General features: G+C 39.3%; 1 protein-coding gene across 2 annotated transcripts in view; it reads right to left on the reverse strand.

Annotated features, from left to right (window-relative positions):
• The window catches only part of RGPD4 (RANBP2 like and GRIP domain containing 4), a 35,983-nt gene that overhangs the window by 8,825 nt on the left and 5,683 nt on the right, over window positions 1–21,475 (reverse strand). The window contains exons 7-22 of one of the 2 annotated variants that reach the window (XM_068137460.1): window positions 20,104–20,296; window positions 19,328–19,418; window positions 18,288–18,497; window positions 17,623–17,801; window positions 17,362–17,537; window positions 16,949–17,072; window positions 16,468–16,629; window positions 15,999–16,136; window positions 15,779–15,922; window positions 15,121–15,303; window positions 14,960–15,040; window positions 14,332–14,470; window positions 14,062–14,159; window positions 9,135–13,545; window positions 8,088–8,165; window positions 649–813 (exon numbers count right to left, since the gene is read on the reverse strand). In XM_068137460.1, coding sequence (XP_067993561.1) covers window positions 649–813; window positions 8,088–8,165; window positions 9,135–13,545; window positions 14,062–14,159; window positions 14,332–14,470; window positions 14,960–15,040; window positions 15,121–15,303; window positions 15,779–15,922; window positions 15,999–16,136; window positions 16,468–16,629; window positions 16,949–17,072; window positions 17,362–17,537; window positions 17,623–17,801; window positions 18,288–18,497; window positions 19,328–19,418; window positions 20,104–20,296 — 6,572 coding nt within the window. The remainder of the gene's footprint in view (window positions 1–648; window positions 814–8,087; window positions 8,166–9,134; window positions 13,546–14,061; window positions 14,160–14,331; window positions 14,471–14,959; window positions 15,041–15,120; window positions 15,304–15,778; window positions 15,923–15,998; window positions 16,137–16,467; window positions 16,630–16,948; window positions 17,073–17,361; window positions 17,538–17,622; window positions 17,802–18,287; window positions 18,498–19,327; window positions 19,419–20,103; window positions 20,297–21,475) is intronic. The other variant, XM_068137472.1, reaches the window with a different exon arrangement.

Here is a 21,475-nt window from a genome sequence, read left to right on the forward strand (position 1 = left end):
TGCGAGGCACAGACATCTGTAACAATCATGTTCTCAGAAAACACATTTCTCATTGAGTGATTTTATTAAGAATAGCACTAAACAGATTGTGAAGGAAGACTGAAAATATTTTTTATAAAAGCAAGCTCAGCTATTTGATGGAGAGGTCTTCTCCCCATTTTCTATTTAATTCAATGCTTCAGAATTTTCATTTAACATATCTGCTGCTTAGCACAACATCTAGATATTCCCTGTCCGTTCCTGAGACCAACACTTCCCTCAGTGAAGAATCTTGTCCTAATGTCCAAACTGAACTTCCCCTGACAGCTACATTCCTTTTCCTTATGTCCTACACCTGGTAGCCAGAGAAAGATCAGCACTTCCTCTTCAGCTGCCCACCTTGAGGAAACTGTAGGTCACCTCTTACCCTTCTCTTCCCCAGGCTAGACCAACCAAGTGACCTCAGTTGCTCTTCATTAAGTCTGGCCCTCACAGCCTTTTAGCCAAGGAGGTCACCCTCCTCTGCATATACCCTATTAGCTTGATGTCCTTCTTACACTAAACCCCATGGAACTGCACACAGCGCTTGAGATGGGGCCATGCCAGTGCAGTGTATCACATCCTTTCCCCACAAAAAACAATACAAAGATCAACTTTGGCACTCCTTACCATCATCTTCATCACTCACATATCCAGGCTTATTCTTGTAACAGAAGAATGTCGAAGGTAGCTTGAGAAAGCCAGCAAGAGCTCTCTGTTCAGGGGTAGGTGTTAACTCATAAACTATTGAAACTTCATCAGATGGAAGACAATCTTCTGATGTTGTCTTCTCAGCTTTTCACAGAAATGGAACAAGATAAGAACAGAAATTAACATTAAACCCATTATTGCAGAACTGAATTGATTCTAAGACCATAATAAATACATTGAAGCCTGTATATTTTCTGTTAATCCACAAGAAGGAAAAAAAATTTAAAAAAAAAAAAAAATCAAAGCTACAGGTTAACAAAACAAGGCATCCTGCTAAAACTTCAGAAATTGTAACCTGCAGGCCCAACTACAACTTGGTTTACTGCCTTTAAAATTCAGGAGCCAAAACAGGAACAAGCCTGCATCTTTGTGTTGTTACAAGGATTACTTAACCATGTTGTCAAACAAAATACAACTATAGCAAAGAGGGATATTAAGTGTTGTCTAAAAGAAGTGCAGTAAAATGACTCAGGCCTGAAAAAAGCAAAGTATGGCAGTTTAGGCTGGGTGCCTCCTGTTACTGCCACATAAGTTACACTTTCGGTGTCCCAAGTGACCAACCCAGTAGGTGGACACAGGCAATGGCATATTTCATACCCATAATATCCTGCACCCCACGAATCCATCTGCAAAGTCTTTCTCTTCCTCTTTCTTCCCTCTCTGCTCCAGGGAGAGATGCTCCCTATTGGGTAATGCTAGGGAGTATCTCAAGGCCTCTTAGGCCTAGCTAGGCCTAATAGCCAGGAGGAGAAGGGAGGAGGGGAGGCGGGGAGGGACAGTTTCAGATCTGGCCAGCCTGAGACTAGCTTAGCAGTAGTGGGGTGGGAAGAAAGAGCCCTGGGGGTTTTGGGGATACCCTCAGGTGGGGAAGTGCTGGGAGGCTTTTGGGTGAGCTATAGGGGATTCTGTATGCTTTGGGATTTTTTGTCACTATGCTTTGTAGCTTCTGTAAAACACAATGACTTTCCATTTAAACTTTCCATCACTTTTGCAATGCATTTGTGAGAGTATCATTCTTTTACCCCTTTCAAAGACAAGAGAGGGTGTGCCTAGCCTCCAACCAGGACATAAAGTTACCTACAGTGACACATCCCATTGCATTGCTTAAAAGTGTTTTCAGTTGTAGAAGATATTAAACAGCAACCAAACAGAATTTATTTCAGATTACCTATAGAAAACCCGGGGTTTGTTATTAGCGTATCTCAATTTACCTGAATAGCTGTAGCTCTAACTTTTATTGTTGCATAAAGAAAATAATTTTTGTTCACACCTTGTTGAACAACAGAAAAATACTGCTCTTACCCTGTTTTACTAGCTTTTCAAGCCAAGACAAATACCACTATCAAGTTACTTACATAACTTTTTCCTCTCTCCTTCAATATTAAGTTGTCTGTTCCACTTGTACTAAAAAAACAGTGCATAATCAAAGGCCAAAGCTGAAAGCACAGCCTAGAGCAAACTACAGAAAGACATAGGCTGTATGCACAAGCAGAAAGCTTTGGAAACAAAGATTATATCCTCCCTCTTATCTTCCATACTCTCATACCAATTTAAGTGTCATGGATTCTTTGTCTGAGGTTTGTTAGGGTTGGGTTTTAGTGTTGTTTTGAGAGGAGTTTGGGGATAAATGTGTAAAAAAAAAAACCCAACAACATTTAAAACTATAAGAATGATCCCATAAGCACATCAATATCTTTGTGTTGGCTGTTCTACAAACGATTTGATTGCTTTAAGTCAATCTGTCTGTTAATGCTTGCCAGGTTTGAGTTAAACTAGTCAGCAGATTTTTTTTTTTAATTAAAAGAACAGTCAATTTTTGAGATGACACCTGATAAGTTTGTGGCACAATTTAATCAATTGGAACCTAAATCCTCAGCTTGGCATCAGACTACTGCTCAGTTCCAGAGGAACACCAATTTTCCTCATGCATTTTGATATTCATCATTGCAAGAGGAGACAAGGACAGAACAGTAATGTTTACAGATGTGCTGCTTGATGCCCTGGTACACGTGTTATACTAGAATAAATCTGCCATTTAGAAGTAGTTTTGCCACTTGTACGTTCCTGCAGATTATGTGCAACAACGAATAATAGAATAAAAGCAAAATACAAAGTACCATTTAAAATCTAAGTCTTTTTTTCCAAACATTCCCTCTCCAACCTTTGGCCTAATTGACTCTCTCTTTGATTGCAAGTTAATCATTTAAGGCAATTATATATGAGAGCATGGCTGAAACTCATTACCAGCACATACAGTCTTGTAGGCTAATCCTTTTTGCTTAGTTTCTTTAAATCTCAATAGCTCTTCTGAGCTTGTATAAAGTAATACATGGCAACATTCTTGAACAGCAAATTTCTAAAGCTCATACAATGACAGCAGGCTACAGATGTTTTCACATATTGTCTTAGAATCTTATGCAAAAAACTCACCAATTTAGTAATTAGGAGTAAATCTCGTATGGTGTTATGAAGATATGCAGGTATCCTGCATATTAGGATATATTTTAGTCTCCAAGATCAATTAAGCAAGTGTCTCAAGTGGACTAAGCTTGCACAAAGTCAATCACAGAGGTTTAAGTGTATTTAGTGTCATAGCCATTAAAGGTCCCAGCAAAAAAATGCCTTTTTAGGATTAGAATTTTCAAAAACTATCATAAGAAAGCAACCAAACTCAAACGAAAACAAAAAACTTTTTCCAAAGTCACTCAGGTAGATGGCAAAAGGGTGAGCTTGCTTTAATATAAACAGTATGAATCTAGGTAGAAGAGCCTGCAACAGATGAGTGGTATAGTCCATCATATTCAACAGACAGCACACCCAAAGAACTACCACACAGTCTCTTTCAGTACCATTTGTGCAAAGCAGCTGAATAAGATAAGTACATAGGAAGTCATTTCAAATTAATCCACATGTAAAATTCTCCATGAAGATGACCCATCTAACACTGCATTAAGATTCAAGTGTTCCAAACATTCCTCTAAGTGATGAAAGGGTTCAACAACAAGGATTAAGATTATAACGTGTATTTGTGCAATTTGAGAAAACTGAGAAAGAATTTCACTGGTTAAGTCATTTTCTACTCACTCTCCCTACAAGAAAGTTAACTTTTACTTACTCAAAAATGCTGCAACCAGCCTAAACATATCTTCACAGGCAGCTGTAAAGCAAAGAGCCATGCATACATACTAGACAGTCTTAAAAGGAGTGTTGTAAAAATAAAACTTTCTCCTCAGGAGAAAAAAATCCACATTGTTAGCATACAGAAGGAGCAAAATAAACAACATTGCCATACACAGCAGCATTTTTCACTTGCATCTTTGATTTTTACTTTGGTTTCAGCCAAGATTAATACTAGGTAGGCCAAAATACTTAGCTAGCCACAATATTTTTTTCTCATGCATACAAGGCATGTATCAGTGAATATCTGATGGATGCAAGAGAAAAGCACCAGAGTTTAAACTTTAATGAATGTAACTGATACTGTACCAAGCAACTGACAACTTCGAAATCAAACTTGTAAAGCATTTGTGTATGCAAAGCTTACGACCTGACCAAAGAAAAACTTCAGTAGTTTTTATACGGAGATGCAGAACTGCTGAGGTTAGACTTCTTTTGAATGTTGCTCTAACACAACGTGGAAGATGCTCCTCTGAAGCTAGCTCCCATGAGAAAGGCTCAGATTAAACTTGGATTGAATAAGATCAAAAAGTTCCCAAAGTGATTTGCTATTAAAGTCCAAGCTCAAAATGAAGTCACCAAAAAGCTACACTGAAGACAATTACCAACTGTGACCGTTTGAGGCTGTGCCTTTAAGAAAGGGACAGTACTGTGGCTGGATGTTTTATAAACAAAGGACAGGTCTAAACGGATTTCATTGGTAGAATGCAACTTTAAGTTTTGAGTCCAGCTGAGACTTTCCTCAGTTCACTTTCCCTCCTCCCTTTTTGCAGCTCGTCCGCTTCTAGGCTCTCTGCCAGACTGATCTTGGACAGATAAGGCCTCTACTAATATACTCTGCTTTAATTAACAATTCCTCTTTTTCTCTCTTTCTAACCCTCTTTGGGGAAAAAAGGGAGAGAAAGGGGGGTAGGGGGGGAACCCTCCTCAGCAGAGGAGGGAATTTTGCTCCTGTATTACTTTGCTGTATATATTTTTGTGTATATATTGTACATACTGTAAACTGTATATATATACCCTGCATTCCCTAAAACTGCTTGTAAATATAGCATTTTCCCTTTTTGCTTCTCCGGCTGTGGCTAGCTGTGGTCATTTTTTTTTCCTTCACTTTGTTGGGGGGAAGAAGGCTGGGCCTTCCTCTCAAACCCATGACACCAACCATAAGTAAACCACTAAGTGTATAATCATTCCTAGTTATCAGAAAGGTAGAAGTGAAGAACAGTCTGAAATACTAGAAAGCCTTAATTTATTTGGTTCTTTTAAATACACAAGCACGCATCTGCCTCCACAACTACTGGATATAAAAACAGGATCAGCTTGGTGTAGCAAAAGTTATTCCATGTATCCTTAGGTGCAGAACGCTTAAACACTTCGTATTATGGCTATCAAACCTGAATTGTTAATAGACTCCATGCACAGGGATACTCAAAACCAAAACTAAAGTTGACTTTAGATCATATGTACAGGAGTTCAGTTCTTTAAATAAGAACAGCTTTTCTAGTAATACAGTTTTGTGAAAATGGTGTTTGGAATTATATTTTGGCCATATTAAAAATCTAAGATACTAACATGACAATATTCTCTTGGGCAGACTAGAATAAAAATTTGCTTTATAAATTTGTGTTGAACTGTATAAACTAAGCATGCTTACAGCAAGTACATTTGCAGGAAGAACCATTAGTAACATCTTATAGTGACATATCAAAATATTAACTGTTAATAACAGTTTCAGTTACAGGTTCTGAATCTAAACAAATTGGTTACTCTGAAGTTTTCTGACCAGCTAAGGCAAACTTCACAGAATACATGAAATCTATGCACTGAAGTAGTAGCTAAAGAGTTGGCTTTCTCATTTCTGTGTATTCCTTGCTTTTAATAGTGAGCACAGAATCATGGAATACTTCAGGTTGGAAGGGACCTTTAAAGGCTATCTAATCCAACCATCCCCTGTGGACATCTGCAACTAGATGAGGTTGCTCAGAGCCCCATCCAACCTGACTGGGAATGTTTCCAGGGATGGAGCATCTACCACCTCTCTCAGCAACCTGTTCCAGTGTTTCATCACCCTCTTTGTAAAATACTTCCTCACATCTAGCCTAAATCTATTCTCTTTTAGTTTAAAACCGTTACCCCTTGTCCTGTCACAGACAGCTGAAATGATGGTCTCAATCTCCCCTGTAAGCCCCCTTTAAGTATTCAAAGGCCACAATAAGATCTTCTCTAGGCTGAGAGAGTTGGGGTTGGTCAGCCTCTCTCATAAGAGAGGTACTCTATCCTCCTGATCATTTTTGTGGCCCTCCTCTGGAACTGCTCCAGCAGGTCTACATCTTTGTGCTGAGCACTCCAAAGTTGGACACAGAACTCCAGATGGTGTCTCACAAGTGTGGAGTGACAGAATAATCTCCTATCTGCTGGCCATGCTACTTTTGATGCAACCAGGTATACAGTTAGCCTTCTGGGCTGCAAGCATGCATTGCTAGTTCATGTCCATTAGTACCCTTAAGACCTTCTCCACAGGTCTGCTCTCTATCCCTTCATCCCCCCCACCTGTATTAATACCAAGGATTTCCCTAACCTAGGTGCAGAATGACCTTGCACTTAGCCTTGTTGACCCTCATGAGGTTCACCAAGGCCCAACCCTCAAGTTTGTTTAGGTCCCTCTGGACAGTATCCAGTCCCTCAGGCAAGCCAACTGAACCTCTCAGCTTGGTATATTGTTAACTTGTTGAGGATGCACTTGACCCCATTATGATGGCCTCAGCCACTTTCTTGTCCATTGTCGCCAGTTTGCCAGTCTTTATCATCAGGGGATTATGTTTCTTTGACCTTCCTTTTCTCACTGATGTACTCCAGAAGCCCTTCTTGGCAAGGGACACAAAGACAACCAAGTTCAGCTCCATCCAAATCTTGGCTTTCCTGACCCCAACCCTACACCACCAGGCAATATCCCCATACTCTTCCCAGGATATATGTCCTTGCTTCCACTGCCCTTTAGTTTTTTATAAGGCAGGTTTCAGCTCTGCAGTAACACTCTCTTGCCTTCCATGCCCAATTTTCACTAGTCTATCTGCTTGCTCAGCCTCCATGATGCTCCTTAAACTTTCTGTTGCCACAGCTCTGCCACCAGGCTCAGCAAATCATCTGTTTGGTTATGCAACACAGAATTGTTCTCACTACTACTACCTCTTACCACGGAAAGGTTCTGGCAATCTCTGCAGTCTGCAACCTGGACTATTTTATGTTTTTGTGGGACTTTCCACACCCTCCCATGCAAACAACTACACCATATCCTGGCTCATGTTCCATTTGTCCATTCTGATTTTAGCACTCTTAATCACTAGCACTCCCCAGGCTGCTTTTTAGGGGCAGGGGTGGGCCGTGGCTGCCCTTACAATGCCCAGGCCTCACCAGCCCCTCCCACTAGAATTGCTGCCTTGCTGGTGCATGTCTCCACTGCCCTCAGGAAAAGCCACTGCATGCCACTCTGGTGAGTCTGGGCCAGCTCTGAGGCAGCTTCCTTAGCAAACAAGAACTAGTTTATTACACCATGCTGGCAATACCCAGCAGTCCTCTGTGGCTCCTGCAAGAGCTGCTAGCTTCTGGCAGGTCTTTCTGCTCACTCTGGTGTTTTCCTACCTCAGGACAAGCTGCTGGCCAGGCCAGCTTCAGAACAGCTTCCCTCAGCAACTGACCAATAATACTGATTATCAGGGAACTTAATTAAACATTTCCCACAGAGAAGCTAAATGCATTCAAGCATTTTACTGGATGACCTGTCTTGAGTTCTTCAGGCATATGTCACTGAAGTCAAAGACCTCAGGCACTACAAGATGTAGTCACTAAAAATAATTTCTTTAGAAAAGAGGTATTTTAGAGATCCATTGTGCACGTTCAGTAAAACTGTGATGAAGTGCAAGGCAGGTACCCTCAGAAAACGAGGCAAACAGAAGCCAAAAGCTTAAACAGGGCCATCCATTGCGGTAGCTCATATTAACATACCAAGGGCTACAGCCATTCTCCAACAGGACAAATACAGTAGTCAGACACACAATTTTGAGTACTCACCTTGAGCATGCAAGTTAATTATAAAGATTACTGAGTCAACTACTTTGCTACAGTTGAGTTACTGTCCATGCCTGCTATAGTGTCCTTCACACACATTCAGTGCAGTATGTAAATACCTTTACTATCAGGTTGCAAGGAAGATGTGCTTGTCCAAAAGGCCATGGGATTAGATTTAAAAAGGCTAAAATTAAACCCTAGAGAAAATAAATTGTTTGGATGTAAGTGTTCATTTGGAATTTCAGAATGGTAAACCAGACCTCTCTGTGTACTGGAAGCACCCCATAATCCTACTTCACAGTTGGAAACTGCATGCATTTACTCTACCTGAGATTATTCCACCCGTGAACAGACTGTACCCATCATCATCTGCCACATCACTTTATCATACTTTAGTGTATCTTCACACTTCTGAGACTAGCAAGTAAATGAAACAACTATCATCTGATTAAACAGTCTTGCTCTGACAGGAAGAAGCACACAAAGCTGTCAAGTACTCTACCATTAAAATGCTAGTAAATCCCATTCTTCTAAAAGACACTTCAGCACACTACACTGGCTGTGTCACAGCCATAACTTCTGCATGCACATCCTTTTCAGGCAGTGTCATGAACTGTGTAACGGAGGATGCACTCATATAACCTCTTTTCAGGGTAAGGGAAAAGGCTAATGTTTGGGGTTATTTAAGCTACACATCTAGAACCACACTGGCAAATAAGACTAAACAAATTCATATAGAGCAATTTTACAATACCCATCTGTTCAATCACAGGAATAATTTCAATTTCAGCTAAAGCATCTGTTTTCTCTTCTCACACTTCACCACTCTAGAGAAAAGGCCCAGGTATCAATTCAGCTACCTACTTAAATTTCAACAAAGAAATCCACAGCTCCTTCTTTAAAGCACTTAAGCATGAGATTCACATACAGCACTTCAGAGTTACAGCTCCAACCTGAAACCTCCTTGCTAATCAATAAAAATCTATCCTACATCACAATCTTTTTTATATAAAAATTCACTCCTTTAGGTGAAACTTGAGAAGATGGGGATACCCATGTTAAAACTGAAATAAACTATGTATTTTTGAGACAGAGTAAAAAAATACCATACAAACTATTTGGTAAGTTACGTAGTTAAATAAACTACTACTTCAGTTGACACTCACCTTTATCCAGAATTCTAAAGGAGAAGTTTGAGGCTTCATCTTGTGTTGAAGTAGGCAAGTTGTCTACCTTGCTGTCTAGAGGCTTCTGAGGTGCACTAAAACCTTTTGGTTGTTCAGAAACTTCCTGTTCTTTCTGTACTCTGTTTGAAGACATTGGACTATGGTGTTCAGTCTTTTTTGGAGGGTTAAAACTGAAGCCAAAGAGAGAACTAGTGGCTGAATTATTTCCAAAGGTGAATGTCTTTGACTTTTCATTACTGAAAATGCTCTTGACAGATTCAGATCCAAATACAAATTTTGGAGGAGAAACCACTGTTTTTGTTGGTGTTTCAGAAGTGCTTGACACCTCTGCGACCTCTACAGTTACATCAGAAGTATCATCACCATGGCTGAGGTCAGTTCTTTCTCTAGTAGTTTCTTCTAGGACAGCTACAGCATTTTTGCCACATGGAGATTCCTTTGGTGTATTGGCTCGAGAAGAAAGAGGTGTGATCAATGTCTCTCTCTCTTGGGCATGCTTTGCTTCATCAAAAATTTGCTTAAATGAGTCTGCAACATCTTGCAGTTTGAATCGGACAGCCAGAAGCTCTACTTTCCTTTCCCCATCTGCAAAGTCACATGCAGTCCACACCCATGCTCTGTCAGATCCTTTCATTTGTTGTATATTCATATCTGGTGTTATTCTGTGATTGGCACAGAGTTTCAGTACCTGGTCCCTTCTCATTACTATACGCACTTGTTTGTTGTCATAGTTCTGCAATATCTTAATATCCCCAATACCTCTCTCTTTCCACTGATTTGCATCTTTATCATATCTGTAGAGTTTAGCTCTGTGACTGAACACAACTTGTTCATTCTCCTCACCACTGGTCACTTCCACAAGATCAGGCAGAGGTACCACAGGTTCAAAATACTGCCCATCTCTCTCTTCCTCTTGAGTAACATCAGAATCTTCATCTGTGCCTACTGATGTTCTACTCTGGTTCTGTTTGGCAGGAGATTTGGATGGGCTCAAGGCAGATTTAAAACTGAAACTAAAACCTGTAGTAGAATCTCCAAATCTAAACAGGTTTTTCCTTACAGGGCTGCTTGCAAGAGGTGATGCATATACGGAACTACTTACACTATCATCCAGTGCTTCTTCACGCAAGTCATAATTATCCCATTCCAGAGTAGGCCCAGTACTGTCAGCATGTGGTTTTATAACCAGATCAGAGGTACTGCTGGCACAAACGGTGTTCGCATTTTCCTCTTCTGAGAGTTTAGCTTTGTCATCTGTCAGAAATGTTTTGAGATCTTTTAAGCCACTCTTCATCTCTTCCGCTTTCTGTATAAGTTGAGCCGTCCTACCTGTATCAACAAGCTTATGGGGTGTCTGTAGTGGTATATCTAGGAGTAGCCTCTGACATTCTTCAAAGCTCTGTTTGAACTCCTCAGCCTGCTCTGGTGTCTTGAATTTTGCTGCCAGATGCTCCAACTTTGCATCACCATCAGAGTAGTCACTAGCCATCCACATCCATGCTTTGTCTGAGCCAGACAGCTGTTTCAAGTTCATTGTTGTTGTTATCCAGTGATTTGCACACACCTTCAGTACCTGCTCACGCCGCATTAATATTCTTACTTTACCATTAACTTCATTTTTAAGAATCTTAAGGTTGCCCACCCCACGTTCTTTCCACTGGCTTGTTTCTGGATCAAACCTGAACAGTTTTACTCTTTGGGAGTACAGGACTTTCTCATCTTCCTCCCCTGTAAATGGTTCTACTTTTTCAGGCATCTGAACTATAGGTTCAAAATGGATATCATCACTGTCCTCTGTCTTATAGACATCATCATCCCTCTCGCCATCAGCAGATGTGTTTGCTTTGTGATCCGTTTCAGAATTCTGTGAAGAAAACAGCTTTTCACCTTTACCTACAAATCCTTTGAAGTTAGGGTCTTTTTTGCCAAACTGGAAGCCTTCCTTAGGAGTACTTTTAGCAAGGTCAGCAAACGTAAAAGTGTTGCTATTCTGCCCCAAAACAAAGTCACCTTTCTCCTTGCTTGCTGTTTCTTGAAATTGCAGTTTAATTCCACTGTTGGAAGGCAGTTCCTTTGTGTCTTTTTCATCGATGCTTTTTAAGAAGCCAGTTGCACACTCTTTGGCTGGCTCATCTTTCTTAGAAATATTTTTACTAGACTCCTGTATCCCAAATTTAAATCCATCTGCAGGCACCGGCATTGAAAAGCTAAATCCATCTTTTGTAGATTTAGCTTCAGTATCAGATGGAATCTGAAATGTAAATGATGGTGTCTTGCCTTGCTCAGTATGACCAAATTTAAATTTAAAGTTCTTTTCCAAGAAATCACACTTAAAGCCTGTCCCTGACTGTCCTCCAACAGGTTCAGATAACTTACTTTTCAAGCCAAAAGAAGTTGATAAAGCATCACCAGTAGGTTTACCAGATGGATTTGGTGTTTGACAGGCTACACAGGATAGTGAAGAACCTTCATTCCTCACTAAACAAGTAGTACAATCCCACTGCCCTTCCTTTTTACTAAAAAGCCCTTCAAATCCATTTTTCTGTGGCTTACTTGCATCAACAGTGGAACCAAACCTGGGAGTAGGAGATGCCTGAACAGCAGGTATAGACACGTTTGGTTGACTTTGAGAGTTAGGATTCTGACAAGAACAACACTTCACATCTTTCGCTTCATTTCGGACTAGGCATACAGAGCAGTCCCACTGGCCTTCTTTTTTAGAAAAAGCAGACATAAATTTGTCCTGTGCAGTGTTACCACTGGCTTTGAAATCTACAGCTGAGTCTCTTAACTGGGCAGCTGGTGTTTCCCATGTGTCTGGATTTGGATTTTTACATGATACACAATTCTTTGCAGTTGCTTCATTTGGAACTAAGCACACTTTACACATCCACTGATCCTTCTTCATAAGATGCTGCCCAAAGTCATCAGAAGAATAGGTTTGAAGAGTTTCCTTTCCAAATGAAAAAGTGGTAGGGCCAGACACAGTTGATGTAGCTGTAAGGCTGCCTTTGCTATCAGCTTCACTGCTCACCCCTTCTTTCGGGAACGGAAAGCCAAAGTTTGGCATCCCAGAAACAGATCTGCTAGGCTCCTTGATGTCCTGATTTGTTTTTTCCCTTGCAGTCCCGGTAGTCTGAGTCACAGACGTGTCAACATTTGATCCCAAGTTTTTCAAAATACTCTGTGCCTCCTCAAACTTACTTTTGAAAAGCATTGCTTCTTCAGGTGTTTTAAATCTAATTGCAAGCTGTTCTGGTTTTGGCAACTCATCTGCATAATCTAAAGCATGCCATACAAATGACCTATCTGATCCAGCATTTGGAGTTAATTTCATGTCAGTATTTATGTAGTGATTTGCACAGATTTTCAGCACTTGGTCTCGTCTCATTAAGAGACGAAACTTGCCAGACACTTTATGCTTCAGTATTTTTACATTTCCAATACCCCTTTCTTTCCATTCTTTAGATTCTGCATCAAAACGGAAGAGCTTGGCTCTGTTGCAGAAGAATTCTTCTTCATCTTCCTCACCTGTCTTCACTTCAATCTTGTCAGGGAGTGGCACCACAGGATCAAAATGAGGACCATCATCATCATCATCTCCACCATGGGTGCTTCCTCCCTCTGTTTCAAGACTTCTATTGGCCAAATCAGAATTTGAAGTCATACATACAGGCTTGCTTGATTCTTGGATGCTAAACATGTCACTCTTCTCAAAACCCAGGTTTTTATGTGCATTTTGTGGCATGCTTTCCCTAAAAGAGATGCCTGGAGCATGCTTATTGCCAAAATTGAATACATTTCTCTGGCCATTTGTATGATCACTAACTGGCGTATGTTCAATGTATCTATCATCCTGTAAAGGTTTATCTGATGCCAGAAGACCCAAGAGGCTTTCACTGCTATTAAAAGGTGCATTAGGAGGCTGTGGTGCAACCTTAAGTGAAGAAAAGGTAAAATCTCCATCATTAGACTTGAAATTAGTGTTGAATTTAAAAGTTGTTGGCTGACTTGGCTGTGCTGGTGTTGGCAGAGGTGTTTTTGATCCTTCTGCTGCTCCTGGTTGTACAAGTTTAGATTTTGGAAATTCTATCACTTTAGATGATTCCACAGGCTTTAAAGTTGGTGGTGCGACTGAAGGCTTTGTGAAATATCCTGGTTCAGGCAACTGTGGATTTGTGCTCGCCTGTGGAATACTGTAATTGTAATAATCATCACCCCCACGAGGAGAAATTATTCCAGTAGCAGAAGAATCAAAACGCAGGGGTGCACAATACATCTCTTGGGAAAACATACAAGAAGTGTTTTGCAGAGGTGGTGTATGCATCGGTTGTTGATAAGCATATATATGTTGCTGAGGTGTAAGTCGGTTCATGCCATAGACAGGAGCCTAAAGATAAAGCAGAAAACAATTGCTTTGCAGAGGACCAAGTCTCACTGTGCCCACATAATATGCACTCACTTAACAGCAGGGCAATACTTTCATATGAGTTTAAATCTAAACTAATTTTAACAAACTTGTAAGTTTAAGTCTTGAAGGAGATCTGAAAACTAATGTTCAAAAAGTGGCACAAGATGTGTGGGTTGGGTTTTTTGGGTGAAAAAACCCTTGAAGATCCCATTGGTTTTGGCCATACTACTGTGCAGGGGGAAGGAAGCAGAGAATTATATATACACCCAGCAGGGGGAAAGTGCTAATGTTACAGGCATTTTTCTGTCTTTTTCTTCTAAACCCCACACACCAAAAAAACAGCAGAACTATAAATTAGGAGTTTGTCCCCAGCAGCCCAAGTTTACCAAATGCTATGTAAGGACCGCCATTACATCCAGCTACACACAGAATCAAAGTCAGTTATTTCCAGTAGATCAATGGAAGTAGCGTAAGGGGATATAGATTTGTTCTCACCTTTGTTGGCGTTACATTGGCCGCAGCAGTTCTAAGAAGATACTGAGAGTTATAGGCAGGTGACTGGCTATAGTAAACAGATGGGCCAGTGGTGGCAACTGAAAAAGGAACAACAGAACAGTTTATACTTGATTCTTCTTGTTGTTTTGAAAGGACTCTCCCCAGCAATCAGTTTTGGATTGTAAATCATTAAAACATTTTCTGCATTAATTTTCTAAAGACTTACTTGATTTAGCTAAGCATTTAGATAAAAAATTAGCAGCCATTTACCTGTTAATGGAGCTTCATGAAGATTTTGTGGTCTCTGATAACCCTCTGGCATTGTATCTGCTCCATAGCTTTCAGCAGGCCACCGATGAGATGAAGTGTTTAAGTTAGAATTATTATGTTTCATTTCTTGCATTTCATGCTGTCAAGACAGTGTGCCAATCAGGTGTGTAAGTATATATTACATAGGTATTTGTAGAAGAAAAAGAATGATCCCTACCCTTTTACTATTCAAAAAATGTTCAACATCAGAAGGGGAAATTAAAAAAACCCAACCAAAAAAGAAGGGGGAAGAAAAAAGGGAACAAACAAACACACCAAACAACAAAACAAAACTACCCACCAAAAATTAAAAAGAGACAAGTAGATGAGAACCAAGCTTATGAAAGCAGAACTTTCTGCCTTCTGTGTAGGCCTTGGATAGATTGCCTCTGCATCCCTGCCCAATTCCCAAAAAAGTTTAAGCAAAAAGATTACTTTAGTGCTCAATTTAGGGAAACATTTACAGAAGATAATACCACTGATTTAAATAATAGTCTAGGAACTGTAAGCCTATACTATTCTCATTAAAGCTTTATAGTAACTAAAAGGCTAACTGTTCTTCACTGAATACAGTCACAAAATTATTTACCTTTAAAGCTTCCACTTGCTCACAGATCATCTGAAGTATAGATCTGTGATCTTCTGCCCACCGAGGAGCTTTAGGAGAAAACTAGAAAGAAAACAAACATTTATTTAATCTTGTGCATTTTTCTTCAGACAACAATTCCCTGAAGTAATTGGCTAGAATACCTTGTAGCTCTTATTTGGTGAAAGAGAGAACTTAGTTGGTGATGGAGTAGAATGTTTCATCTCTGAATCAGCAGCACTTGAGAGACCGTTTCTGAAGGCAGGACTTCCCTCTTCATCATTCTCACCAAGTTCCTGAATCACTGTATCTAGCATTTCCCTCACAGTTTCAATAGACACTGGCAGCTAGAGAGTTATTAGAAACAAGTCATGATTGCAATTCTCATTTGGAACAGTAGAGACTACAGTCAGAATCCTGTTTGAACAATTCACAAGGCTTTCATTACACAAACACCAGGTTTACAACAAAGCACTGAATGTCTTAAGAGTAATACAAGAAAACAATTCACATACACATGCATGCTACTTTTTCAAACTACCAAACTCTAGAAAAAGATAGTGGCAAAAGTTGTTTGTTTATAGCTTTCATCCAGACTATTCTGAATACTGCATGATCTGCTGGGTTACAGTAATTACTCAGTTTTTCAATCCACTGGTATTAAGCAGGTCATTCGTCTTGAGCAAAGAACTAAGTTTACTTGCTTAATGCAGAGCCTAGCCTTAAAAAAAAACAAGCATAACTGCAAACAGTCTCATGTTGAAACAATAAGCAAGTCTACTGCATTTATTGAAAAAGGTTTCAAAAGCAAGAACTACTTACTTTCTCAGTTACTGACATATCTGAAGAGTTTTCCTCAATGATCCGCATTAAATAATGCTTGCTTTTAAGAAGGTAGGTTTTGCGTTGTTCCTGTTCTTCTGGCATAGCATCACTTTCAACGTCTTCTGCCTTCCTTTGGAAGATCTGAAGGACAAGATGCAGATTATTTAGGATCAGTCAGAAAAATGCAATGTTGGGGTGATGCAATTTATAAACTTACCATGGCAAGATTCCAGTACGAAACCACATTATTAATAGCTTCAAATGCTAACAAAGCATCATCGGTTTTGCCATCAACTGCATCCAACATTGCAAATGCAATATGTGCCTCCTCTTCATATGCTGCAACCTGAAACACCTGCAAAAAATGAAAGACAACTCATAACCTAAAAATGGAATGACACAAGTATTATTAGGTTTTTCCTATATTACAGGAAAACACTTTTAAAAGAAGTTGGTACTAAGGGTGTTCAGGCCTTCCAATCATGTACGCAACTTTGAAGTTAAGAATAAAGTTGTAAGGAGAGATTCCCTGCCTTGCTCTCTATCAGACACCTATACTACCAAATCTCATCATAAACAGTTTTACAGTAACAACAAAATACCATGTACAATGCACAAAAAAATCCCCTGATGTAAGTTTTTGATGCAGACACTCTGAGATCAGCTTTGGCTTCATCAATCTGTACCTGAATGTCTACACTGTGGAAGTGTTTGAAGAGTGGATCAGTAGGTTCAGGAATACTCCTCCTCTTTTTGATAGTTTCCAGCATAGGCAAAACTTTCTTCCAGTAGTAGACACTTCGTCCAATGTATTCCTTCTGGTCATAGAAAGAGTTAAGGCTAATGCCCTGATGAAGGGAACAGAAGCACATGTTATTTCAGTAAATTCAAGTAAAAAAAAAAAAAATTACTTCTTGAAAAGTTCCAAGAGTATTTCTCTGATACTTGAGATACACCTTAGGGAGTTTCTCTCAAGAGCCATGTAAAGCAACATATAGAAAACAGCACTACAGTCTAAGACAGAGTACTTTGTAGGGCGACTAGAGAGACTTTTGCCTGACAAAACCAGCAGATCCCAATAATATGCTCTTAACTCATTATTTCCCCATCCCCAGCTGTTTATAGTTTGGAAAATAAGAAGCACATTTAGAAATAATCTCAGCTTACTGTTTTTTGCAGACTTTTTGCCCAATGAATAATTAAGGCAGGTTGAAGGCCATGCTTGTCTAGTGTTCGCAGAATACTTATTCCATGCTGTACAGTAAGTCTCAGTTTTGCTGCTGTTCCTGGTCTACATATCAGAAGAAACATTCCTTGATTAGCGTTCTCTTATTTTTCAATCTGTTCACGTGTCATTTCTCTGATGAACATAGCCAGCAGTTTTGGTCATAACATGCACTGGTAGAACTGAAAATTCTATTTTCAGAAGTCTTTCATATGTATCAAGTCCCCAGTATACAAAACTTCAATGTCCAAAACATATTAAGAAAAATACAATTTTACAAGAACATACTGGGAACCAATCCAAGCTGCTGTAGCAGAAGCTGCCTAAAAATGTAGTTAAACAAACTGAGTCTTACGTTGTTTTTCTCTGAATAAGAGCACGAGCAGCATCCCACCAGGATCTTTGCTTTTCAGTAAAGAGCTGTTTGCACACTGGTAATGGTAAGAATTGAGGCTGATGTGCACCGTATTGAGAATTAAACTTCTCTTGCAACTGTAAGTTGCTAGTGAATACCACTGCAAGCAGGAACACCTGTTTAAAAAAAAAAGATAAAATGTATTCAATACCAAAAAGCTTGGATTGTACAGTATATTTTAAAACTTGCAAGTTTACTTACTTCAAGGTCCAACAGACAAATGGATTCAGGAGCATCTGTCTCAAGTCTTGATGTTTCTTGGGGCAGGTGAAAAAGCTGTTTTAACCATTTGCGTACTGGGGGCAAAACTGACATCGAGTTCCAGCGCAAGCCAAGCCACACAAGGTGCTGGAGACTGCCATTGTGCATTCGAACAGCACCTATGCACAAAAAATTAATTGGATGCACAGGTTAGCTTCTACAAGTCAGCAAGATTTGTTGTATCTAATCAGAGTTTGGTTTCACCTTTCACTCTCAGAGCAGCCAAAGAACTGTAGTATTACAAGCATCAAGATTCCAACTTTCACTTACAGAAGATTAAGCTTCAACTTAGCCAAATATATCATATAGACAACTCTTCCGAGTGCTCAAACCATCAACTTCCTAGGCTTCTAAAGGGGGTCACTCTACAATTTCCCTAACTTCTGTCCTCATCATATTCAGTTCAACAGGCAACCATTTTTACCAAAGCTATTTTCTTCTCCAAAGTTTAAGAAAAGTGCTTCTTTACTTCGCAATGAAGTCTAAATCCTACCTAGGAGATTAGAACAACTTTGGACAGCTATTCCAGGTATGTCTTTTGTTGTAATACAAAGTATCTGAAGAACTTCTGATGTAGAAAATTGTGCTGTTTCAGAATTTCTTACCAATATCATATTTATGAAGTTCCACTTGCACTGGTGCTTGAGTACTGGTATTTCCAATGTCATCCGTGCCAATAAAAGATCTCTCTCTAGAAGCTCCACTCTCAAATAGGCTATCGAACAATGTAAATAAGCCACTTTGATTTGCAAATGATTCCACAATCTCTTTAAAGAAGTCCTGCTTGCCATGGCTTAAGTTCAGCAGCATATGACCTAGAAAACAAAAATATCACTTGACATAAAACTGTTAGTAAAAATAAAGAAAATATCTGATACACTGCACTGCTCTTGTTCCTGAAAGATGGGCAAGAATCAGGATTTCCTTTTATGAACCCTACAGGTTAAGTTACATTCTTTCTCCCTGTTAATTAGATCAGTCTATCAGCACATTGGCTTTCCCAGCTCTGACAAGAATCTCAAGCCATTGGTAAATTCGGTTCTTTGTGAAAACAAAGCCATCTTTGTATTTTTACTATCCTAGAGGCATTGCAACTGTCCTGAAAACAAGTAGCTGTAACACAAGTAGAAGTCTCTTATTCAAATCCATTCTGAAACACTTGAACCTCATGCCTACTGTGCCTCTTTTCACATTTAGAACGTGCAAGAGTCTGTAAACTGAAAAAATGTCTATCATTAGCAGCAAAAAGAGCAAAGTTGATGAAGAGGGAAGCAGTAATATTTTCTTTTCCTGTTGGGGCTAACAATACTTGCAAAGTACTGTCATCAGGCAAAAGCCGTTTACAGTAGATAAATAGACCACACAAGTTAAATTCTATCTTAGCATGTTAGAGAGGCAAAGAGGAAGTGAAACACCCTCACAGACACTTTAAAAAATGAGAATGTGCACTAACAGCATGATAAAAAGGAAACATCAGGTCTCAGGATAAAATTGCTGATTTATGTATGTAGTCAGGCTCTAGAAGATTTTTATCACAATCTGAAATATTAACACTGCATTTCAAGATAATGCTATGTTCTTTACAAACCACTCAGCCTTTAAAGTAGCTACACAGTTGTATTGTAGGTTTTGGGTTGTTTTTTACCAGACTGGCTCTTTCGATCACAGGCCAATACTTCTAGCATATCTTGTCCAGTTTGATCCCCCTTTATTAGCTTTGACTTTGGTTTAGGAACCTGGTAAAGTAAGGAGAAATTTGTTACAGCTTTTTCTCAGTAGTCCTAAGAATTAGGAAACAAGCTTTTTAGTATTATAAAACTACAGGACTTAAAAAAACCCATGATTTAATCTGAAATCACAATGTCACATCCTGGAGAGGGGAGGTGGGGAGTGTCATGGAATCCACCCAAAACATATACAACCCCACAGTGGGCAATTATAGCTATTGAAAGTAACATTAAGTGAACATGAGAGGAAGCATTACATCTGGAAAGCAAGTGGTGACAAAGAGACAATCAATTTTATTTCATAAGGCAAAAAATTAAGCTTGTTTTTTCACTTCTGCTCTCTATGCAACAAGTATGGGAATGATACACTTCATCCCCTTCCCTCCCTATAGCAATAAGCCTAACACTTAACATGTGTGCAGCTGTATTACAGAAAAAGGAATATACTGTAGCAAATAAACTCACTAGCCTTTTAAGAGTCAGTTTACTCTGACAAGAGAAATAGCTGAAGATACTTTTGCCTTATTCATGTTGTTTGAAAACTTTTAAAGAATTACAAAAGAACAGGGTTTGGTGAATGAGAAGGGAGCCTTTCCTTAGGCACACAAATACTAATTCATCTCAGGAATACAGTACAGCAAGAGCATTTCACAAACTGCACAAACTAAAAGGTATAAACTGAAAAATTACTTACCTGGAAGCTTATCAGATAACACAATGCTGCTAGTTCACACACAGCTCTCCACTGTGCCTCATTGTGCTGGGCCATTTTCAGCAGCAAAGTTCCAGCATGCATGTATAGCTGTCCTTTCATTTCCACAAAGGTCCGAGACAACTCATCAGCCCCATTCACATACGGTTTCACTGACTGAAGCACACGATCAAAACTAAAATGCAGAGAAGACTCATTCTAAACAGTGCCCTGGTAAAAGCTATAGCAAATGATTTTGGTTAACATTATTTAACATGAATCAAGTAACTCCAGGAATCAATGGTTAGAACCGCTTTTGTTGGATAAACCCAACTTGCACTAGAAATAACCAGTCTCAAACTCCAAAGCTTACTGGAAGCAAAATATAATAAATACTACCTAGATATTTACAGTCCTTTTTGGCATATCTTACAACAGCTGGTTTCAAAACTATACTCCCAAACCACATGGGTAAACTTGTTCTCTACAGCAGATTCAGAGACATGCATGAAGCACTTGTCCCTTTGCTTTACCATTTCCTTTGTTTATCAGAAAGGCTCAGAATACAAATAGACAGGATCCTCAGAAACAAAACATACTGTAGATAATTCGAGTAAGTGTAGACTAGTATACAACCTCCACTCATGAGAGGCTTTCCAGAGTACAGTTAAAATACTTTCAGTTGCCTGACAGAACTACAATGGCTGTTAGCACTGCCATGACCTTGTATTGCTCTAATAAAATCGCAACAGAAAACCCATAACAATTTTAGTCAGTAACAGAGAAGAGAAAATAAAGTACATCTGAGCATTAAGTATTCCTCAACCATTGTTTGTATTACCTCAAATACAAATTCAAGATTAACAGACTGAAGAATATTGTTTTACAAGAGGCATTAACAGCCACTGCATAATTAAGGAACAAAGGTAAGTCAATAATAACCAGTAGGAAAGGGAAGATAACAGAAGTAACACAGATCTTAATATATTGACTACAAACACTGTTTTGTACTACTAAGTGCACCACACATTAAATGCCTTGAAGTCAGCTGGTTTAGCTGATCCTGTAACATCAATATTTATCCTGAAGGAGTGTTCTTCCATCAAGTGGCTTCCTCCCTCCCAACTGTACTATATGCATAAAAGTTCTTAATTATTTCAGTAGGCTTTGTGTTTATTTAGACCAAAATGATCAGGACAAAGCTGATCCATAAGAGGTAGTTTTGACTTTCTTTGTTGTTGTTGGGTGGCGTGTTGGTGTTTGTGTTTTTTGTTTGTTTGTTTGTTTTTTCCACTTCTCTGGGAAATCTGAATTAGTCAACTGCTAAAATACAGAAATATTACTGAAAGGAAAGAAGGTACAGAGTTAATTGATT

The sequence above is a fragment of the Melanerpes formicivorus genome, unplaced genomic scaffold, assembly GCF_026170545.1.
Source record: "Melanerpes formicivorus ecotype bairdi unplaced genomic scaffold, bMelFor1.0.p_v2 SCAF_1, whole genome shotgun sequence".
NCBI lineage: Eukaryota > Metazoa > Chordata > Aves > Piciformes > Picidae > Melanerpes > Melanerpes formicivorus.